The sequence below is a fragment of the Parasteatoda tepidariorum genome, chromosome 4 (genome assembly GCF_982258835.1).
Source record: "Parasteatoda tepidariorum strain Cologne lab strain chromosome 4, Ptep-v5.0, whole genome shotgun sequence".
Taxonomy (NCBI): Eukaryota; Metazoa; Arthropoda; class Arachnida; order Araneae; family Theridiidae; genus Parasteatoda; species Parasteatoda tepidariorum.
In genome coordinates, this window is record NC_141758.1 from 71,153,642 (window position 1) to 71,176,647 (window position 23,006).

The 23,006-nt window shown below is 30.1% G+C and overlaps 1 protein-coding gene across 1 annotated transcript; it reads right to left on the bottom strand.

The window, feature by feature from the left end:
* Window positions 1–360: 360 nt before the first annotated feature.
* Window positions 361–21,509, bottom strand: LOC107448488 (uncharacterized). The gene is made up of 5 exons (XM_016063686.3): window positions 21,392–21,509; window positions 8,072–8,196; window positions 5,049–5,135; window positions 2,922–3,521; window positions 361–670 (listed from the first exon to the last, which is right to left on the bottom strand). Exons 2-4 carry the CDS (start codon window positions 8,081–8,083, stop codon window positions 2,940–2,942), a joined length of 681 nt encoding a protein of 226 aa, XP_015919172.1. The 5' UTR covers window positions 8,084–8,196; window positions 21,392–21,509; the 3' UTR covers window positions 361–670; window positions 2,922–2,939.
* Window positions 21,510–23,006: the final 1,497 nt, after the last annotated feature.

The following is a 23,006-nucleotide window of genomic DNA, read 5'->3' on the forward strand; positions in this document are numbered from 1 at the left end:
ACAATTTTAATTTCTCCAACTAATAATTGAATCTTAAATTAAATTTGTTTTTTATTACATCGAATTTCTTGTACCTATTTTTACACACCTTCGCACTTTCAAGTTTCTTCTGCAAGTTTGACCTGATAAGTTTTGCACAGCAAAACAGAATGCTAAATTAAATGGATTAAATGAATAATTAAATAGATTAAATTAATTATCTTGCTACGATATAAGAACAAATCAAAAAGCCCACTTATTTTTATTTATTTTATTTACTTTTTTTATTATTTTATTTTTTTTGGTAATTTATTTTTATTTACCGTATGTTATTTTGTATTTGTATGTTATTTTGCATAATTCGTATCATGAGACATCTAATGTAAAATAAAATTATTTATTGTCGTTTTTTTATGTTAGATACAGATATGTATGGAAAATATATATTAAATATATTAACATGAGAGAAAGTGCTTGCAGATGTACAAAGCTAAGACACAATGATGAAGATCTGAAGTTCCTAAATCCATCCAACCCCATAGTATATAGAGATGAATACCTTTAAAGATGTTGATTTAAACATTTTCTTTGGATGTTAAAGATGAACTTTCTTTAAGATCAAAGAATAGTAAACCACATTTTCATCACGGAACAGTTATCAGCCACGAGGAGTGGGTAATTTGTCCGTTACCTAAGTAAGCAATAAAACAAAAAGTTAACAAAATTAAATATCTATAAAATTAAAATTCTGTACAGGATTTATAACACTGGAGAGCAATTTTCTGTGCATTTATACAAATGCTTGATCTTGCCTAATTCAGGTGTGAGGATACAGAGTTTTTTTTTCTTTTAAGATAGTTTTAGTCTAGTTTTTGTCAAAATGTACAAGTTTAAAAAACGTTTTCCTATAGCAGTGGTCGAGTAAATGTTGCGGCAAACTTCTAGGGGAGTCAGGGTACATCATCAGGACTAAAATTGTATAGGAACCCTAGCCTGAAATGTCACCGGACGCGGCTAGGGGCGCTTCCCCTAAAAAAAATTCTGTTCAGGAGCCCACGTAAAAGCAGTTCATAATAGGAAAGCGTACCTAACAGCGTATTTCCGGAGATGGGTTCCTATGCAATTTTAACCCTAATGATGTGCCCAAACCCCTCACAATTTATCGCAACAGTTATGTGACCCCTATTATATATAAAAATTTCAAACTTAAACATTTCGTCAAAAAATGTAATTAAAAAAAAAACTGTAGCTTGGAAAGAGAAGCCGATTGCTGATTTGAAATCAACAATGCTAAGTAAAAGTATTTATATTTAATTTATCAAAAAATATCACTAATATTTTTTAAAAATTTTATCAATCAAAAACTATCAATAATAATCAAAAAACATTTTTTGCACTTGTATAAATATAAATCGCACTTATTTTCGATCAACTTTTATGTATAGGAAATCGTTAATATTTTTCTTTCCGTAATATTTTAACTCCATTTTTTTAAGTTGTCAAAAGAGCTCCCCCCCCCCCATATTTTGAAAACATACCAGTATCAAACTTTCCTTTATTAGTCTAACGTGCTTATGATTTTATAAGTTTGAACTTGAGAAAATGTTTAATGATGAAAAATAAATTTTAAAAATTAAAGTTGAATTATAACTTATATTAATGTCATGCTCATGACGATGACGACCATGTCGATAATCTTTGTGTGTGCCAGTCTAGTTCCTCGTATGACAGTCTCTATGAACATTGTTTTGTGTCTAGTTTTACACAATGTCCATACAAGACCCTTAATATATAATGTGAATTCCGCGTACTGTTGTAGTTTTACTTAAAAGATCACTATTATGCTTGTTTTAATTTACGACTTCTAAGAAAAGCTTTAACTCTTGGAAAATTTCATTATTTTTAGTTTCTTTAAGCCGCTTTTCCTGTTTCTTCCAACTTCATTAAGCTCAGAGATGGAAGGCATTTGTCGATTTATGTGCCAGTTTAATTACTGTTTATTATTTTCTGATGCCCAGTGTGCTGTTTGTTTGTTATATTTCTTTTGAAAAAATAATCTCTTAAGTTTTGATTTCAAACCAAAGAACTATATTGTGCAACTATATTTGCTGCTTAGTTATTAGCTCGTTTTATATTTAAAGCAAAACGGTTTCTTACTATTGGTTTGATAAAATTCCCAACATTATTCAAATGTATTATTCAGCAAATTTTTTTTCATAATTTGTAGTTTAATTTAATTTCTTTCTTAATAATTCATTAACCCTTTCGTGCCACTAAAATATAAATATGCCATTTAACAGCACTCTACGTACCTTAGATACGCCACTCTGATTTAGCTAAATAATTCGAGCATAATGGACAACTAGTAAAATTTTTATTTTGTGACGAAGCTAAGTTAACAGAGTTTAATGCCGAAACGTAAATTATTCCCTCGCTTCATCACTGTTCTGAATATAAACAAAAACCGTTTCTGAATCCTGTAAAGAGGTTTTCCCTTTCTCGAACATACACAAAGCAGAGCTTGTTGTGTAATAGAACTAGATGAACCTCTTTCCTTGTTTCAGTGTTTACCTTACTTTTGAGGCAAATAAAAGCATTAAAACCGAAGCAAATCACCTGATCATTGGTTTATACTAAAAAAAACTACTGTACACAGTAGAATACCGTATCTTCAGATTGCCTCTGCCTAATAATTTTTTAAAGAATAAAAACTGAGAAATTGATAAAGATAAAATTAATATTTTACATGCAAGTGTTATTTGGTTAAATTTACGCATGTTGACCTCAAATTAAATATTAATCTATTGAATTATGATAAAACACTTGTCTCACCAAAATTGGATAAATGCCTAAGCGTTCTAAATATTTTCGGCTAAATTCTTTCAAAGCACATCTCGGCAGAAAAATTTAAAAATATATTTAGTAAAAGAAATCATGTTTACCATTGTCTTCATTGAAAATTAATAGTGATATGCTTTGGCAAGTCCAACACCATGTCCATGTCCATAAACTCCATGACCATAAGGACCATGCCCATATGCGCCATGTCCGTAAGCACCATGGCCATAAGCTCCGTGTCCATAAGGACCATGACCGTAAGCTCCGTGTCCATAAGGACCATGACCGTAAGCTCCATGTGCTACGTGTGTTGCATAGCCAACATGAGCAGGGGCTGCAGCATAAACTGGAGCAGCAACGTGGGCAGCGTGTACAACTGGACCAACGTGTTTAACAGCTACTGGAGCAGCATATGCCACTGGAGCAACATGTTTGACTGCGACTGGAGCAACTGGAACTCCATAGGGGCTTGCAATTACTGCAGCTGCTGGAGCACTTGCAGCGGTTCCTGGTTCGTTAGTCTTTATTGCAGCTCGGAAACCGTGGTGATCAGCAACGTATTCAACTCGTCTTGCTCGACCATCGATGTCATGGATGGTGTAAGCTCCTTTCTTGTTGCCATGTCCATCACCGACTTCGTATCGTCCATTGCTGGCACCTTTTCCGTCAACGATGTCATAGTTGAAAGCGTAATTGCCTAAGTTCTGAATAAATATCATGGATTGAGAATTCAGTAAAATATGCAAAATATTATTTTATAAAAATACTTTTTTTTTACAAAAAATTTCGATTTTTTTTTTTTTTTTTTTTTTTTTTTTTAAAGGAAGTAATTTTTGATCAAATGGTAATAAAAATATTCCTTCTCAAAATTTAAATATACTCGTATCTAGAGATACATTTAAAGTAATTTTAAAACTTTTTTTAAGGAATTTAAACTATTTTATAATTTGAAACTTTTAAGAAATTAAAGGCTTGTCTTTAATTGTAAATTCAGTTTTTTTATTGGTTTGTGAAATATAATATCTCAAATTTTTATCTTTTTCAAGAATTATTAAAATTAGGTATTAATGAAACTCACGTTTAAATCTGTGTTTATTTTGAACTTCTTGAGAGAATGCTATACCACGGGAGAAACTTTTCATCGCAAATTCTGTTTCACCTCCATAGGTAATTTGAAATACAGAAAAAGTAAATAAAGGCAAACTTAAAGTAAGTCATGCAGTTTCACTTGCAGAAGAAAAAAATTCAAAATATCAAAATGCAAACAAACTATTAGAAGAGAACTTCCCAATTGCGTAATCCTAACTTATCCTGTCATAATTTGCTTTCATTTTGAAAATTAAGGCAGGGATAGCCTGGTTGGTAGGACATTTGGCTCATGTTCGTGAGAACGTGAGTTTGAATCCCACCTGTTGTTGGCTGGTGAGCGTTAAATCTGTAGGGGTCACAAAGTCCTCCAAGTTCCTGTAAGTAATCAATACCTATGAGGGGCACTGAATTGGAGATTGATCGTTTTCTGGTTCGGGTCAATATTATGATCTGTGGATGAATGAATGGAGTATGATTGCGTCCTCCCTGTAAAACGGGCTGTGACGTGTGTGTGGTTGGCAAAAGATGACTGAAAAACAAGAAACACGCCCTCTGCCTTAGTTTGCTTGATTTTCCAAGCAGGCTTGCTGGTATTGGCAAGTAGCATAAGAAACAACAACAACATTTTAAAAATTTCTTTCCAGCATTTCAAACTACATGCTTTGAAACTCTAGGTTTGCCCAAACTCACCTTTTCTATACTTTAATTTTTAAAAAACATATGGAGGAGAAAGATAATTTGCAATGAAAAATTTCTCCCATGGTATACCGTCCTCTTAAGCTTTTTAACTAAATAATGTATAATATGTTAGAAAGAAGAAACGTTTTCAATAATTCTAACTATGAACAAAAGCCTTAACAGTAAGAAACAAAAGTTGGAACGAAATTATTACTTACAGCGTCTCTCAAAGCCTACTAAATTTAAGACTATCTCAAACGCTCTAAATTAAAAATTATTTTAACATCTTCGACATTTGAATAAGTTCAAGTCCTAATCGTCAAGAAAAAAGACTTATTTAAGTAAAAGTATTCTTCATTAAGTAAAATATTTTTTACAAAATAAATATTTTTCCGTAAGTAAGAGATAAAAATAAAATGTTAAATGTTTTAAAATATTATATAATATAGAAAAATATTTTTTACATCCTGATGCCTGGAACTAACACTTGAACCTGTGTGAACCAAGCCGCTGGCATGAACGGCAACAGCTACTAGAGCAAGAACAAGGACCTAAAATAAATAAAATTAAAGAAAAATTATATCCCAAAAAATTAATACAATTATTTTAATAAAATTTTGTAAATGATATAGGGTTCTCAGGGATCTGTCCAGACGTTTTGTGAAAGGTCCGGTTTTCGTGAAACTGTGAAAAAATTACTTTCTTTCAGCCAGGGTCCGCTTTTATGAATTTGTGCAAATAGGGTCCGGTTATTGCAAAAAACTTTTTCAAAAAGTTTTTAAATTGTAAATAGATAAAAGATGATGCTCGGCACTGTAAAATTATAATAAAAAAAATTAAATTTTCAAAAATAAACAGCAATTGCTGCTTCTAAATTAGAGATGCAACAATACAAATATTTGGTATTTAGCTTATACTGCTGAAAGCAGAATATTAATTTCGGACGAATAATGGAAGAATCGTCTGCCGAAGACAAAACTTAATTCGTTTACATCCATCTTTCTTGTTTTCTGTCCTGGGAAGGGTTTATTCGATTAACAAAACAATAATGACGATAAAAAAATTTGTGAAGGGTCCGATTAAAAGAAAAATCATTTTGTGAGGGGTCCGTTTTTATGAAAAGATATTTTGTGAAGGGTCCGTTAACGGACCCAAATTTCTTCTATACAGACCCCTGGTTCTACTCCTTAAATTATATCTATACATGCTATTAGTTTTATGTATTAACCTTTATAAAAGTTTTATAAGATTGGTATGCAATTCTCATTCCTTTCAATTTGAATTTAAAATTTAGATAGAAAAAAAAAAACTATATTCAAGGGTCTTACCCAGATAACATTGTAAGGTTGATTTTATTGTTGCAACAATTTATCACAAAATCGCAACGAGGTTTATAAATGATTAGCAAATAAACCATGCAAACTTGAATCAATGTTAAACTTAAATATGCTAATTTTTACTCTGTGAGGTTTCAAAAAAGCCGTTTTATGTCAAAATTGAATCTTAAAACACTAATATTCATTAAAAAATATTTGCACTTGAGAACGAACCCTAATATAACTAGGGGGGAAAGTTCAAAAACAAGGTTTGCAATAAAAGCTAAGAAATTATAATTTTTTGCAAAGGTTTATACATGTCTTTATTCAATCTTTAAGGAGATAATATTGGCATTGTAGCATTTGTGTTTTGTAGGAATAACAATTAACTAGTTAACCTCATTGTGTTCATCAAAAGAAACAGCAAATACAACGTTTACAGTAAAATTGCTTGCTATCTGGGTAGTTAAAATTTTTAAGAAAGACATCAAGCTCGTTTTTAATGTTTTATTTATTTAATATTTAAAAAGAATAATATTCTTTCAGTTCTTAACATTTTATTAAAAAGAAAAATCTCTCTTAACTTATTTTAACTTTTAAAAAAAGTTATAACAATAATTTTATTCATTTTTATTAAAACAATATACATGATTAGTTAGGATAATTTTAAAAAACCTAACTAATTTATTATTGAAAAATTCCATTAGAATAAATATATTTTCATTGAAGTGTTGTACTATTTCAATAAAAATTATTAACTTACAGTTAACTTACTTAATTTTTTCTCACTTTAAATGAAGAATAATTATTTATCCTGGTTGTTTAATTCATTTGATAAAAATGGCAGATGTGCTAAAAATTTTGCTTAAATTAAAAATATATATATAATAATACGACCTATCAGATTATTTATTTAAATTATATTTAAGTTTTATTGCGAGAAAACTTTAAAATTATTGAATATGATATGCTTAGATGCTGAAATTAACAAAACTCAAAAATATGATTCGATTAAAATTTATTTAATTTATTTTCTGACAGTAAAATCTAGTATAAATTTGAATTAAAATAACGCAAGTTTTTTAAATATTTTTATTGATAAAATGAAATTTAAGTATCAGTAATGAAGAGATCGAGGAATTTTAAGTTAGGAGGAGTTTTATAAGTAATAACATTCGTAGTTGATTAAAGTTTGAAAGTTGTTGAAGAAACACAAATATTTTTTTTTTTTCATAAAAACTCATTTCAGGAAAGAGCGATTGTTTCGCGCTTAAATTTATGAAATAAATAAAATATTTAATTTAAGTACATAATAGTATTTCCAGCTTTATGGAACCAAACTTCAACAATTAAATACAATAAATAATAATAATGCACTTACAATAATAAAAAAGTAAAAAATGAAATATTTAAAACTGCAATGTTTTAAATATTTCTAAGACAGCTTCAAAGAAAATAAGAACAAATAAACTTAATTTAAATCGTTTTGTAAAACTGCTAATGAAATAATAAATAAAATTATTTCTAACTTTGAACTTCGAAAAAAATAAAAATTGATAGAAGTTTTACAGAGAAAAGAAAACATGCACAGTTTCAATTTTAAGGAAAAATTTAAAAACTTCAACAAATTTTTTTTTTAAATGTCAATGTTTATTCGAAAAAAAAGTTCATAATACTATAATCCATAATTGCTGAAAAACACAGAAATAATTGTTTGTTTTTCCTAAAATGCATTACTAAGAAACATGAATTTCGAAAAAAATGGGATTGTACAGTGTAGTTTGAACTAGCACTTGTTATATTCATGTTTAAATTAAGTTATATAAAATAAGCAATACATGACTTATTTTTTAGTATTTCCAATTTCAACTAACCAAATTTAGAATAATAATACTTAAAATAAAAATATAAGATTTAAAAAACAGCAAACATTGCAAGATTTAGGAAGACAAAAAAAATTATTTAACATCATAGTTTAATTTAACATCAAAAAAAAAATAATAATAATAAATTTAATATGCATCCCTATGTTTTGTTAAATTACCCAAATGGAATTATACAAAAAATTAAATTCTTTAATTAGAATTAAAAATTACTTAGAAATTATGAATATGGTCGGAGACAAAAAGAAAAGAAAAGGTTCTTCTATGGGTAAAAATAAAACAACTTACTTTGGAGATCATTTTGGTATAAATGTGTGAGAATGCAAAACGTTCTGATTGCTTTTTACCATCGACTTCTGAGTCTTATATACTATTCTCAATCGCCGAAGAAAAAGACCTTGCACTATACAGGTCTGAAAACAAAGAATAAAAAAACGGGTAATAATCGAAAGCACTACTTTCAATCTTTAACAAAGGCCCCTAACATAAGGGAAATCAAGTTAAGCCTCAAGAAAAAAAAAAAACATTCTCAGAAAACTGGGTGGGTATGTTGTTAAAAGAATATGAAACACCGGTAATTTTAATCTTGTTTATTTACTTCTTAACTTTCCATTTCCTACTTTTTTTCTCCTCCTTTATTTTCGATGAATATCTTCACTAGTATGGTATGCAGACGATTGCTCAGCGATATCCTTCACCTTTGAATTCTGTTAGTTAAGGGAAATTCTGTTCGAAGAATGGACTAGTTAGAAATTTTCTTTCATTAGTAACTAATACCGATTTTATCAGCTGATTTTATTTTAAACAACAGTAATGAAGCATTATCGAAAATTTTGATGATAATTGTTATAAAACATTTTATTGTTTGTTTTAGAAAGTAGTTCGTACATTTCATATGTTCTCTTATTTTCGAAGGAAAAAAAACACTCAAACAGTAAGTGATAAACTAAATTATGAATTAAGTTTTAAAAAGAATTTCAAATTTATCTTTTTCGAAATAAATATGTTGAAATATTGGATAATGGCTGTAAAACAAATAATTTTATATTAGAAAAAATTTTGAGAATTAAATTTAATGCAATACTTGAAACAATATTTTTTTAATTTATTTTTTATTTATTTATTTTGAAAAAAGTAAGAGACAAGGATCTTGTACAACTACAAAACATTTACGTAAAGTATTAATAATAATTAACTCTCAAAACTTATCCTAACCATGAATATAAAACTAATTAATTCACAAGAGGTGATTATAGTCTACGAAAACGAAAACAAAAATTCAATTATTGTCAAGTAAAACACAAATTAAGAAGAAAATTATTTAGTTTAGTCAAAAAAGTTTTGTTGAAGAATTTTATTGTTGCTGTACATAATTCAACAACAATTAGGGAAAGTCATAATTATTGCATGGAATAAATATCTTTAATAATTATCAGTTTATTTCATGACGACGTTTTCTTGTCCGTTGTAGTTTTTATTAAATGGATTAGAGATAGTTAGGATTGTTTCTAACCCAGCCAATAATTGTCCGCAGAGTAAAACAAATTTCATTTATTCTAATTCTACGTTCTCTCGGGAATTTTTAAAAAAAATTTTTTAAAGAAATCAGTACCTCAAATTAGCATCATTCTCGTAATTATTGTGGACACATAGACTTTAATTCTGCAAGATAAATTCTAATGATAAAATGAATATGCTCTCCATTTTTATTAAATTTAATTTTGATACATCATTTCACTCGCTGCTTCATTAATTTTACATCAAATCCAATTAAAAATCGGCTATATCTTTGTGGATAAGCAGTAACCAGGGTTAAGCACATAGTACATTTCACCTCACTAAAGAAAAAAAATGATATAGTTTTGAATTTTAGATTTGTTGTACATACAGTGTTTAAAAAATTAAATAAATAAATAAACGGACTACCCTGAATAACTTCTGATCTAATGATCGGATCTTCACGTTCTACGACTCATTCTCGATGGTTCACGGGGGTGACTTTAAATAAGCTAATTAATTAGTGCAGACGGTATTTTAAATTAGAAAATCAGACACAAAAACGCACTTATTCTGAATAAACATGCCTTTTTTTAGACGGATTCGGATTTCTGACTCCCAAAACATAAAGGTGTACCCGCATTTGGGGAAATATAGTTTCAATAATTCGGTCAGGAGAGCAGTCGTTATCGAGAGCTGTTTTTTTTTTTTGTCATATCTCTAGAACTTTGAAAGCAAATTGAAAACTTTTTGCTCACGAATATAAAATTAGTTTTTCCAAAGATGATTCCATGCAAAAAAAATAGCTTTTAGTAAATATTTATTATTTTTTTTATTTAATTGTAAGGAATTATAAGGAACATTTTGATTAATTTCATTTATTTTTTTAATTTAACATGGTATTAAAAAATGTGAGCAAAATCAGTCAAATAGTTCCTGAGAAATCAAATTTTTAATATCTGACTTTTTAAAAATTCAATTTCTCAGGAACTATTGGACTGATTTTGCTGTAATTTTGTATTTTGTCATGTAACATTGCAGTCTTTAAAAAGATGCAAAAAAATCGTCAAAATGTTTTCGACTATTATTAAATAAAATAATAAAAAATAATGAATACTTATTAAAAGTTATTTTTTGCATGGAATTATCTTTGGATAAACGAATTTTATAATTGTGTGCAAAAATTTTTAAATTTGCTTAAAAAGTTCTTGAGATATAGCGAAATATGCAAAAAATAAAATTAACATCAAGAGGTCCAAACTTTGGAGCGCTCTCCTGACCAAAACTATAGGAACTATATTTGCAGCTACCTCCTATATTTTTTGGGTCAGAAATCCAAATCCGTCGAAAGAAAGGTATATTTATTCAGAGAAAGTACGTTTTTGTATCTGATTTTGTGACTCAACGTATCGTCTGCACTTATTAATTAGCATATTTGAAGTCACCCCCTCGAACCATTAAGATTGAGTTCTAGAACATGAAAATCCAATCATTCGATAAAAAGTTATTCAGGGTGGTCCGCTTTTTTGGCACACTATGCGTATACTTGATTATTAAGGGATACATTTTTATTCTGACCTACATTACAAATGTGCTTCAATGTGAATTTCATGTTTATTTATAGAATGCGAATTTCAGCTTTTATATAGTATATTTTACGTTAAATAGGCGAAAATTTTATTTTAATTCTTAAACATATATTTTAAAATTAATTGCAGGTATTTGTTATGTCCATATGCTGTGATGTCTTGTGGGGGAAATCTACTGTAACATTTCAAAATTTGATTTTGTCTTCATTTCTGCTTGTTACAGTATCAGGTTGGTTTTATTAATTTATTTTTAATAGATATTGTTTTCCCAATTTATGTATGGCAACCATGAACTCAGACCACTTGCTTGTATGCCCTTTACTGGACAAACAATCTCAAGAGCCGGGTGATCTCTGTAAACTTTACTGGGATGCCAGAGATCACATGAACTCTCTGAAAAGACTACTCCTCATTCTTCATTGTATATATATTTTTTTTTCTTACTTTAATTTTACCTATGTGTTCTTTTTGTGTTAATATGCGTTTGTCATGTGTTTTCTTTGTTTGTCAATGTAATTTTATTCCTTTTTACTCCTTGTTTATGTCCACTTAAAGTTGAACATTGTATATGGATTAATAAATAAAGCCATATGTAACAACATATATGAGGGAATAACAAAAAAATTCTCTCATCTAAAGGTATTATAATTCCATGCAAAAAAATAAATAAATAAAGTTTAATAAATACTTACTATTTAACAATAGTCAAAAAAAATTTTGAATAGTAAATTATAAAAATTTTTACATCATGTTAAAGAATGAAATTTCACAAGGCAAAATACGAAATCTGAGCGAAATGGGTTGTGTAGTTCCTGAGAAATCTAGTTTTAAAAATACAACTCTTTTAAAATTCGAATTCGCAGGAACTATTCGACCGAGATAGGGCAAAAACGCAAAAGATAAAATTATCATTAATGGGTCCAAACTTTGGACTGCCCCCCTGATCAAATTATTGGGATCATATTTCCCAGATTGCAGCTACCTGTTATATTTTTAGGGTCAGAATCCCCGATGCGCCGGAAAAAAATGGAATGTTTTTTCAGGAAAAAGTGCATTTTGGTGTCTGATTTTGTAACTTTAAATATCGTCTGCACCAATTAATTAGAATATTTCAGGTTACCTTCTCCAGCCACTTAGATTGAGTCCTAGAACGTGATGATTTGATCATTAGATCTATTTTTTTTTAACCTGTTGCACGCCCTCAGCCATATACGTTCAGTTTTAATGTTGTTGTTTCTAATATCATTTGTCAATATCAGAAAGACTATTTTTGGTAAAAGCAAGCGAATTTAAGGCAGAGGGTGCATTTCTTGTTTTTCAGCGGAGACATCCACTGCCAAGAATATTACTTCCGCCACACACACGTCACAGCCCGTTTATAGGACGAACCCATTCCTTCATCATCAGATCGTAATTTTGAATCTGAACCAGTCAACGAACAATGTCCAATTCAGTACCCCTAGAGGTATGATTTGTTATGGGAACATGGAGGATTTTGTGAGATTTAACGTGTACCAGTCACCATTCACGGGGACTGACTTCACGACCTCTTGGACATGAGTTTAATACCTTATCAACCAGGCTATATATGTACCCATACTATACTAGTACCCATAAGTTTTTTATGCTAAAAATTACTTCAATTAATAAAAAGAACAAAACTTTAATAGTAACTTATTCTTTACAGAATTCCTCAACAAGAAAAGTAAAATTATTATGGCTTGGCTACACTAATGTTGTTATTTTCAAGGTGCAGAAGTGATATAAAAAGCATAAAGTAATTATTCGGCAGTTAGTACTGTTGAATCATTTTGAACAAATCGTTAATATTTGATTAAAAAACATATCGGATATATTTAGTACATATTAAAATTTATTAATTCGTAGAAACGTAGCAACGAAATTAGCTGTTATTGTTTTCTTTTTTATAAAGCAAAAAAATAATTAACATTAGTGCAAATTTGTGCAGTTATCGTTCGAGCTGTAGCTTTACTTAGTTACAATCGTAAGTATAATTTAACTTTTTATGTAAGCTTTCAACGAAAAGTCTAAATTTTGCAATTTTTACATTTGTGAAAAATATGAAGAACTGGGAAAATCAGAAAGAACGAAATAAATTACCTCTTTTTATCTTTAATATGTAATCTTACCTCTTTTTATCTTTAATATGTAATCTTACCTCTTTTTATCTTAAATGGTAATTATAAATTTTATAAATTACCATTTATACTCAGCGGCCACAAATGTGGATGTTATTTTATGTATTTATTATTTTTATATTGATTTTCCTCTTTTTATCTTTTTATATTTCTATTAATGTAAGATAGAGCAGTGAGGGCACAGGGAATAGAGCATTTGCCTTCCAATGAGGTGAACCGGGTTCGAATCCCAGCGATGGCTGGTCGATGCGAATCCGCATCCGGCTTATACCGACCACAGTACTGACGTAAAAATGTCCTCAGTGGTAGACAGATCGTGGGTTAGAGTCCCCTTGTCGTCAGGCTATCCGTGGAAGGTTTCCGCTGTTTTCCTCTTCGTGTAACGGAAATGCGGGTTAGATCCATCAAAAAGTCCTCCACGACGGCAAATTTCTTCCCAGGAGTTCTCTTGTCTTCTGGATCGGGTTCAAAATTATAAGGGTGGGGAGCTGAACATTAGTCGCTGTAAACTCAAAATTTGGGTTTGCTGTTCAACGACGGTTATATATAATATAAATTAAATAAATTATTTTTAAAAAAATCGTTCCTGAATCATTTATGTTCTTTTATTTAATTTTTATTCCCTAACGTTTACTAGTGCAACATACATTAAAACCCTCTTTTTTTTTGAGGAGCTCAAAATTTGCTTTAATTTATTACATTCTTTCCTAGACCATCAAGTTACCGAAATACGGAGATTCAAAGCTCACAAATTTTAAATATTCAATCAATTTAAAGATAGAATACGTAACAATTTCCAGTTATATGAATGATATATAGATAAAACGTTGATTTCAATTAAAACCTCAATTCATGGAAAAGACAGGTATAAAGAGGACTCTATAATAAGCTGCTCTTATAGAAAATCCTTAATCTATATTTTTAGTAAGTATGTAACAAATTAAGTAAAATCATGAATTTTTTTCATCAAAAATCATCAAATCATCAATGATGAAGGATATATATATATATATATATATATATATGTTACCGGCAAAGTATGAAATCCGGCGCTGTATAGAATGCCTAGACATTGTATACAATGCCTAAAACTAGCTGGCGAAGAATGAAATGATTTATATTTCACACATTGCCTAGGCATTCTATAGAATGCCAAATGCGAAACCAGCAAAGTATGAAATAAACGTCCTGATGAGGTTATCATGTAAATGATGTGCATGTTACTGTGAATGACCGAAATCGGTGGTTGTTGACTTTCACCGGTGAATGCTGACAATCACATAGTCGCTTTGGTGAATATCTGAAATATTTATAACATCCGATTTTATATTAATTTATTCATGGATATAATTACATTTATTCGATATTTTAATACTTACTGACGATAGATTAGAAGAAACATCAGTGTAGGATATACCGGGCAAATGTATACCGGGCAGTGGCACATAACTAGAAAAAGTTTATATTTCGGACATTTATCAAAGGTCTAGTCATACTAGGTCTAGTTAAGTGCCACTGCCCGGTATATATTTGCCCGGTATATCCTACACTGATGTTTTTTTAAGGTTCAGTGCCTTTGCCCGATATACCCTACACTGATGTTTTTTTAAGGTCAAGTGCCATTGCCCGGTATACCCTACACTGATGTTTTTTTAAGGTTCAGTGCCACTGCCCGGTATACGCTACACAGATATTTTTTTAAGGCCAAGTGCCACTGCCCGGTATACATTTGCCCGGTATACCCTACACTGATGTTTCTTCTAATCTATCGTCAGTAAGTATTAAAATATCGAATAAATGTAATTATATCCACGAATAAATTAATATAAAATCGGATGTTATAAATATTTCAGACATTCACCAAAGCGACTATGTGATTGTCAGCATTCACCGGTGAAAGTCATCAACCACCGATTTCGGTCATTCACAGTAACATGCACATCATTTACATGATAACCTCATCAGGACGTTTATTTCATACTTTGTTCCATTCCACGGGTACGACTAATGTTCCATTCCACGGGTTTGTAATTTTGAACTCCACCCAGAGAACAAGGTAGCTCCTGGGTCAATCACTGGTATAAACTAGCCTTCGTGGAGGTTTTTTTGATTCAACTAGCCCGCATTTTCTTTACACGGAAAGGAAAACCTCCCATGGTTATTCCGATGGTAAGGGGGCGGATTAGAATCCATGATCCATCTACCACTGAGACTATATTACGCCAGCACTTTGGTCGATGTGAGCCGAAAGCAGAATTCGTATCAACCAGCCACCATTGGGAATCCAAACTGAATCACCTCATTCGGAAGCGAACACTCTATCCCCGCTGCTCAATGAAGGCGGGATTTAAAACATCAAAGCCAATTTAATTGCCGGAGGTAACTGAGAGAGGATAAGATGTGACTACTGGAAGCATTTCTAAGTTTCCCTTGACTATCAAACTAATTTAGATGTTTCCACCATTTTAATTATTTTTAATGGTAAAGTAAACGAATTTTAATGTGCTTTAAAAAAATTACTAAGACAGAAAATGAGACTAAATTGTTATACGAAATATAATCGGTATTATATTTCGTATATAATAAATGTAATAGGTGCTAAAATTTCGTATTTTAACTATTAAACAAAATTAGTCAAAAATAGTTAAAAATTTGTGAGCTCAAAATTTTAACTATTAACAACAGTTAACAATTTAACTATTTACATCAACATTACAACAACATTTTAACTATTAACAAAAATTTCGGATTTTAACTATTTGAGTTGCGTGACTTCAAGAATTCATTCAGAAATTGGTATTTAACTTTAGCAAAGAAATTGTTAATAAAAAAATGTGTACTCGATACCACCCTGAATATTTCAAAAATTCGAAATTTTTTTTTTTTTTTTGCATTTTTCGAATCTTTGCACCATTCCTAATGTCTGTCTAAAACGATTTCTCGGTACCTAACTTCGTTTGGAAGTTATACCGGAAAATCGAGAGTCGTCGCTAAGCTGGTAGAAAGGCCCGTTCGGCCGGATTAGGAGTGGCGACATTCATTTTGTGTCTCATCCATTCTGTTGACTGTATATAGAAACTTATTGTAGGCATTTCATTTAACGACCATTATATATATGAAATTAAAAGTTTCCCCCTACCATAAGTCAAAATTTTAAACGCGTTTTTCTCAAAACACTGTTTTTTGACCTGGCCTAACGTTTTTCTCATGATCTATACAACGAAATAAGCTGTTCTTTACTTTAAATTACGTAAAAATATATTCTTTAGAAAGTAGCATAGGATTTTTTTGATATTTTTATATTTCAATTTTATATTAGTATTTTAATGAATATTTTTTTAATGAAAACTTTTTTTTTAGTTGCCGCCATTTTGGTAATTTTGCGAATATCAAAAAACCGTTATGCTACTTTTTAGATGATGTCTTTATGTTTCAGAAAATCTAAACAAAATCGTTTTCCTATGTTTCAGGACTTCTAAATCCATAAGGCCAGTGAGGTGTTATTTTTTGATGACCAGCCACACACGGAGCTGCCACAAACTTATTTTTGATTATTTTGTAAAAGAAAATTTTTTAAAATAGACTTAAATTGTAGCTAAATAACATAAGCAAAACAAGGCGTCACTGTATTGTCTCTATTACTTAAAAAAAATTCTTCAAGAGAAACGTTAATATTTTACTATCTCAGAGTGGTGTCCCCCCTGAAGTCAAATAAAGTATTTTGCCATTACGTTAAACAGTTACAAAAACTATATAATAGGCGTTATAATGCCAACCTTTATTAATCTTATTAAACATCATTATTTTTTTTAATATGCAAAACACTTGAGGCTTGAGTCTTTTGAAGGTTACTATTCATTAAGCACTGATACCACGATTTCCCACAACCGTGACCTAGTCAGGTATACTTATGATTTTGTTTCAACGAACCTCTAAAGCAAATTAGTGGTTTTATTTGCAAATGAATCATAGAATTTTATTATTATCTTTTCTAATGATATAAAACATTGAAATGATTTTAATCTTAAATCGTTCGATTTCCATTCTTCCTATAAGTGTGTGACGGAATTCAATACAATTTAAATAAAGGAACAATGTTATTAAACAAACAATGTATTAAATACCTCTGAGGTTATAAATTGGCTACAGTAAATATTACTATTAGTGTGTTGATTGTTCGTAAAATAAAGAATTCTTATAAAACGTTTTACTAACAACTGTGAACTGACGTTTTTTTTTTTTTCGTAACTTTTATATTATTTTATTTAAAAAAAAGTAACAGATTTTCCTTTTTTTTTTAAATTTAATTGCGCAGATTGATCCCGATTTAATTGCGCAGCTGTTCATTCCGTTGTGTCTTTCCTTTATGTTCTTCCTCTATACCAGGGGTTTCCAACTGGCGGCCCGGGGCCGCATCCGGCCCGCGAAGCCTTTTTTTGCGGCTAATTTTCGTAAAAGAACTATATGGGTTTAAAATACTTTTCTCGTTAATAAAAACCTAATTTCTTCGTTTCTGTGAAATTTAACACAACGGTGCAAAAAAATTTATTTCTCAGTTTTTGCATCCAAGAAAATATTTATTCAAATACAAAAATAATCGTGTATGTTGCTCTTTTTTACTTAATTTTTTTGTATTTTGTGAATATAATTTAGCATGCGCGTATCAGAAATTTTCTCGAAGAAATTCTCTGATTTAACTTTTTGAAACAACTCATTTTGGATGGAAAAACTTACACACACATTTGTAAATTTAAAATTTAAATATCTATTCTCTGGTGGTTGTAGCAGACAAACCTCAATTTTCTCATTGAATATTTTGTGTGCTACTATGTAAGTTTTAGTACCAACCTTTTTAAAGTTTTGTATCTTAACAATTAGATATCTGTTGCACATTAATTGTTTAATACATAGGTGCACATTAAAGTAATTGTAGCCCGAATTTTTATTATTTATTTAATATTTTTAAAAATATTATTAATAACAATTAAATATTTTTAAAAATCTACTTCGTATTTTAATTTGTAATTCAATACTTTTGTTTTGTACAACTTGGTAAAAATCTGACAGTAATATTTAATTTTCCTTCAAACATAAAAGACCTGCATAAAATTTTGATAAAGTTGAACCATTGAATTTTTAGCTTTGTCATAACTGCTTTGACTTTATGATTTTTTGACTATATGCAAGATCGAAAGTATTTGAGTATATCGTAAAAAAGTAAAGGAAGATAGTAAAGTTGAGTAAAGGAAAGTAAAGGAAGTAAGGTTGAGTAAAGGAAAAAAGTATATGCCGCTTTGACTATATGCAAAATCGAAAGTATTTGAGTACGGAAATTATTAAGGGAAAGCTGAAAAGTATTTTAAAAGTTGTGGTTTGGTCATAGATTTTAGGTCCAGTATGAATAGTAGAAGTTTTCGCCCTCTCCCGAGTTGCCACCATCTTGAATTTAATGAGAGGGAAGGGTCAAAGGAGACTTCACTATTTAGACAAGTGAGGTATTTTTCCAGTGTAACTTTTTTACTCTGAATCGAATGCGTTAAAAAATAAGTTGATATAACTAAAAGTTCAGTAGTTTCAAAGATTTTATAAAAAGTAATTATTTTTTTTTACTTATCCCTATTGAGGCGTCTGACATAGCTATCTAGACAAGTGAGGTATTGTTTTTATGTACTTCTTTTTATTAAATCAAGTCAAAGCCTTTAAAATTAATAATTTCGCATTTCTAAGGATTTTATGAGTAAATGTGTCAAAATAAGTTAAAAATTATAATCTTTAAAAATTAAACCCTTATAATGTCTAAACTATTTGTCTTATCTACTTGGTTCTCATTCATTTGATTCAGGGTAAGGAATAATCAGAAACTGTATCTCATGTGTCCAAGTAGGAATGTCAGATGCGTAAATAAGTTTAAAATTGCACTGTTTTAAAATCATCTTTATAACTTCTAAACAAGATCTATTCACTTAGTTTCAAAAAGTTACATAAATATCACTTGTCTATGAAAAAATTCTTGAAATACTTGCTATTTTGAGTCCTTTAAGGTACCGGCTAAGCGGATTAGCTGTCCTTAATTCAAGATACAGGTAAGTTCCCGTCCAGAAAAATTGAGAAAATTTCAGATATTAGAGAGATTTTGCATAGCGTTTGTTTTACATTAACCGTAACACTTAACAAGTATTGGAAGAAATTTCCTCGGTGGAGAACTATTTGATGCAACTAACCCGCGTTTGCGTTACATGGAGAGGAAAACCATGGAAACCTCCCACGGTTAGCCTGAGGGCAAGGAGACTCTAGCCCATGATCCGTCTATCACTGAGGAAGATTTTTAACGTTGCGAGTCGGGTACGGAATTCATATCGGCCAGCTATCGCTGGGATTTGAACCCGGGTCACCTCATCGGGAGGCAAGCGCTCTATCCCCTGAACCACCACGGCTCTTGGTTAGTTAATTAAAGCTTACTAATTAAATTGCGGAATCAGACACACGAACAAACTATAACTTAAGAACGAACGGGATCTTAATCCTCATAAAGAAGCCTAATTTCGATAATTCGGTTCCTATAATTTTACCTGAAGAACGAGTTTTTTTTACTTTTTGTGTTATAACTCTTGAGCTATCTCATTTTAATAATTATTTAGTTTTTGCTATTTCAGGAATTTATTACAATCAAAAGATTTCAACTTACAAGTTTGAAAAAAAACTTTATTCTATTCTTCTTAAAAAAAAAAAAAAATGCGTAATTTTGCAAGGCAAAATCTAAATATTGAAATAAGTTAATCGACTGGTTTCCGTGTAATAATTTTGAAATTTTTACTTTTTAGTGAAAGAATGTGAGTTTCATAAATGTGATTTATTTAGAGGGAGACGACAAATTTTGTACCGTAGTCAGAAAAACTACTTTTTTTGTAATTAACTACAACTATATTTTTAATTGATAAGTGATTGCATACTGCTTCCAAAATTACAATCGCTTTAAGGAGGCAAATTTTTATTCTTTAACTTTTTATGCCTTCCTTAACAGTGAATATTTAATTCAAGAAATGCTAGAAAATTATCCAACATTTGAAATAAAGTAACATTGACAGCTGTTGAGCAAAACATGTTCAGCTTTATTGAAATAACATGCACACGTATGTTCTGATTATAAATGTATTGCATTTGAAGGAGTATACATGTTATTTTATTTTATTTTATGACCGCCGTTGAACAGTCGGCCCAATTTTTTTAATATGCTAACCTTCTCTCCTTTCATATAACACAGTATACATGTTAGGAGTGAATTGATAAATTAAGTATAATTCATCGTGGCTAGATAAAATTTAAAATATTAGACAATCGAGACGTTTTCCTTGCGTTCGCTGACGGATTCACGTAAGATTTAGTCAAGTCAAATTCCCAGAAATCTCTAAAAAATGCTGTTTTTTTTTTATTACATTACATTTTTTTAAAAAAAAATATCGCATTACGCAGAAAACTACAAAACAAGTACAGCAGTAATTTCGCTATTTGCAACGCGTTCGTTCCAACCACTGATTTAATAAATTATTTAGACTAATTTGACAGTCCTGGCCAGTAATAAGCTGTTGTGCATTTGAAAAAAAAGACGACAGATTTACTTCGAGTTTAGGACTTTGTCATGTAATGACAAAAATTTTATACCATAAAATTTTTTCAATTATTCAATTAAATTATGTATATAAAAATGGCATTACATATTAAAATAAAGTATTAATTAAAAAATTTTTTTTGTACTACGATATAATTAAATAGTATTGGCGTATCATTCTTGTGCTAAATTATGTTATGTTTAAATAATGTACGTAAATGAACATCACCAATACTAGACGGTGATGTAGAATCGCGTATTTTATTTATTTATTTCGAATAGTTAAGTTTATTTTTCAAAAGCTGTATGCAAAAAAAGGTTCATCACAATCGGCCAAATCAGAAATTGAATTCGATATGAGAGTAGTTTAACGTTCATAAAATTGCAAAAAACCATCAGCTATTGTTTCATACAACTGGAAAACAATAGTCTAGTAAGGTATAATAAAATCGTCTGATAACCTTTAAACAATATTCATATTATATTTCGTTCTTAAGGAAGAACATGAACTATGTTTATGATACGTGACCTTTTCGAGACTAATTATTTAAAAGTGTGTTATCCATTTTATCTTTCTTTTTTTTTCTTCAGATTTTAGTAGGATATTTTTTCAAACATAAGATAAAAAAATTTCAGTATTAAACTGTTGAAAATAAAGAAGAAATGATCAAACGATGCAAAGTAATTGTAAAATTTCTGGTAAAACCACTTTCTCTTAATCGTCTGCACACCAAAAAGTAAATAAAACAAAAATTACTTTCGGCCATCTTGATAGGAATCTTTCGATACAAAAGGAACACCTATATTTTCCTTTCACTTTACCCTAACCCCAACCCACCTTTTCTAATGGATCGTTATTCAAGTACTAAGTAGTCACAGGTACGGAAAGAATTCTCAAATAAATAAATAAACAATTCTGTGACCGTAATCGTCTTGTGATGTTAAAAAATAAATTCGCAAATAACTTCGAAGGGCGTGCTTTCCCGGAAGTTTTTATTCCATTGTTCATTACGCGAAAGCGATTGAACCTTGGTGAAGGACGTTCTAACAGGATAGATCACCGATTAAATGGAGTTATAAGACGGAGAGGAAATTAAATCTCGGGTACAATTTTTAGGTGAAGGTCGAATCAGCACTTCAGTAGGTGGTGTCTTAGATCGTGAGAGAAGGGTGGGTAATGAATATACAGGAAATTCTCAAAGAGAAAATTTTTAATTTTAAGAAAATAAGTGATTTAGTGAAAGAAAGCATATTGGTATCGTTCAAAAAAAATTTGCCTCATTTGTTACGGATACACAAGTCTAAAGAGGGCACAAAAATATGTCATTTTTAAATTCAAATTATAAGGCCTAGAATTCAGTTGTCTCACCATACATGTTATTTTTCAAATGTATTTCAAGTGTTCTATTCTTACTTAATTGTGGACTCGATTAGTTTTGTGGATTCGATTAGGTTTGAAAACTGATTTAATGGAATGGGATTTGCGTACCGATTATGAGGTAGACACTAGTTTTAAAAACGGATCGAATAATAGCAGGTTCGTGTACCGGGAAAAATCTAGTAGGTTTGACTTTTGATAAAAACAGACTGGATTTGAAAACATTAGTGGGTTCAACAGTAGTTGAAATGCTAGCGGGTTCGAATACCGAAAAAAAGTTATTACAGGAAAGTAGAATGGTAATGAAAACTGATCAAATGAATGCAGATTAGATTATCTGTAGAAAGGTGGTGGGTTCCAGTTTTGATCAAAAAAGATCAAGTTTGAAAACTATTCCAATGATAACAGGTTCGAGTATTGATTAAAAAGTAGTGGGTCCGAGCATTGGTTTAAAGAGAGTGCATAGAAACACTGATCACACTATAGCAGGTTAGAATACTGGTAGAAAAATTATAGGTGGAATGATTATCTGCAAAAACTGTTCCAATGATAACAGTGTCGAGTAACGATAGAAAGATAATGGGTTCGACTAATGATTAAAAGAAACAAGTTTCAAGAACTGATTTAATTATAGCAGGTTCGAATTAAGAGGTAAAATTAAAGTTTAGCCTTCTACAATAAGTCGAAGAAGACTTGAAGTTACCAGGACAGCAAGCGGATACCCTCTAGACCAGGGGTTTCTAACTTACATGAGGCCGGGGGCCACAATTAAAAACACAAATCAAATGGCGGGCCGCAACTTTATCAAACTTTTATGTAGGACTTTTTAATGTTTGAAGGAACATTAAATATTACTGTCAGATTTTTACCAAGTTGTACAAAACAAAAGTATTGAATTACAAATGAAAATAAGTAGATTTTTAAAAATATTTAATTGTTATTAATAAGATTTTCAAAAATATTAAATAAATAATAAAAATTCGGGCTACAATAA

Bases quoted from the DNA above. Each gene is read 5' to 3' on its own strand.
- LOC107448488 (XM_016063686.3), bottom strand. The intron at 3,522-5,048 runs GTAAAAAATATT...ATATTTATTCAG, and splicing joins TTAGTTCCAGGCATCAGGAT to AACTTAGGCAATTACGCTTT.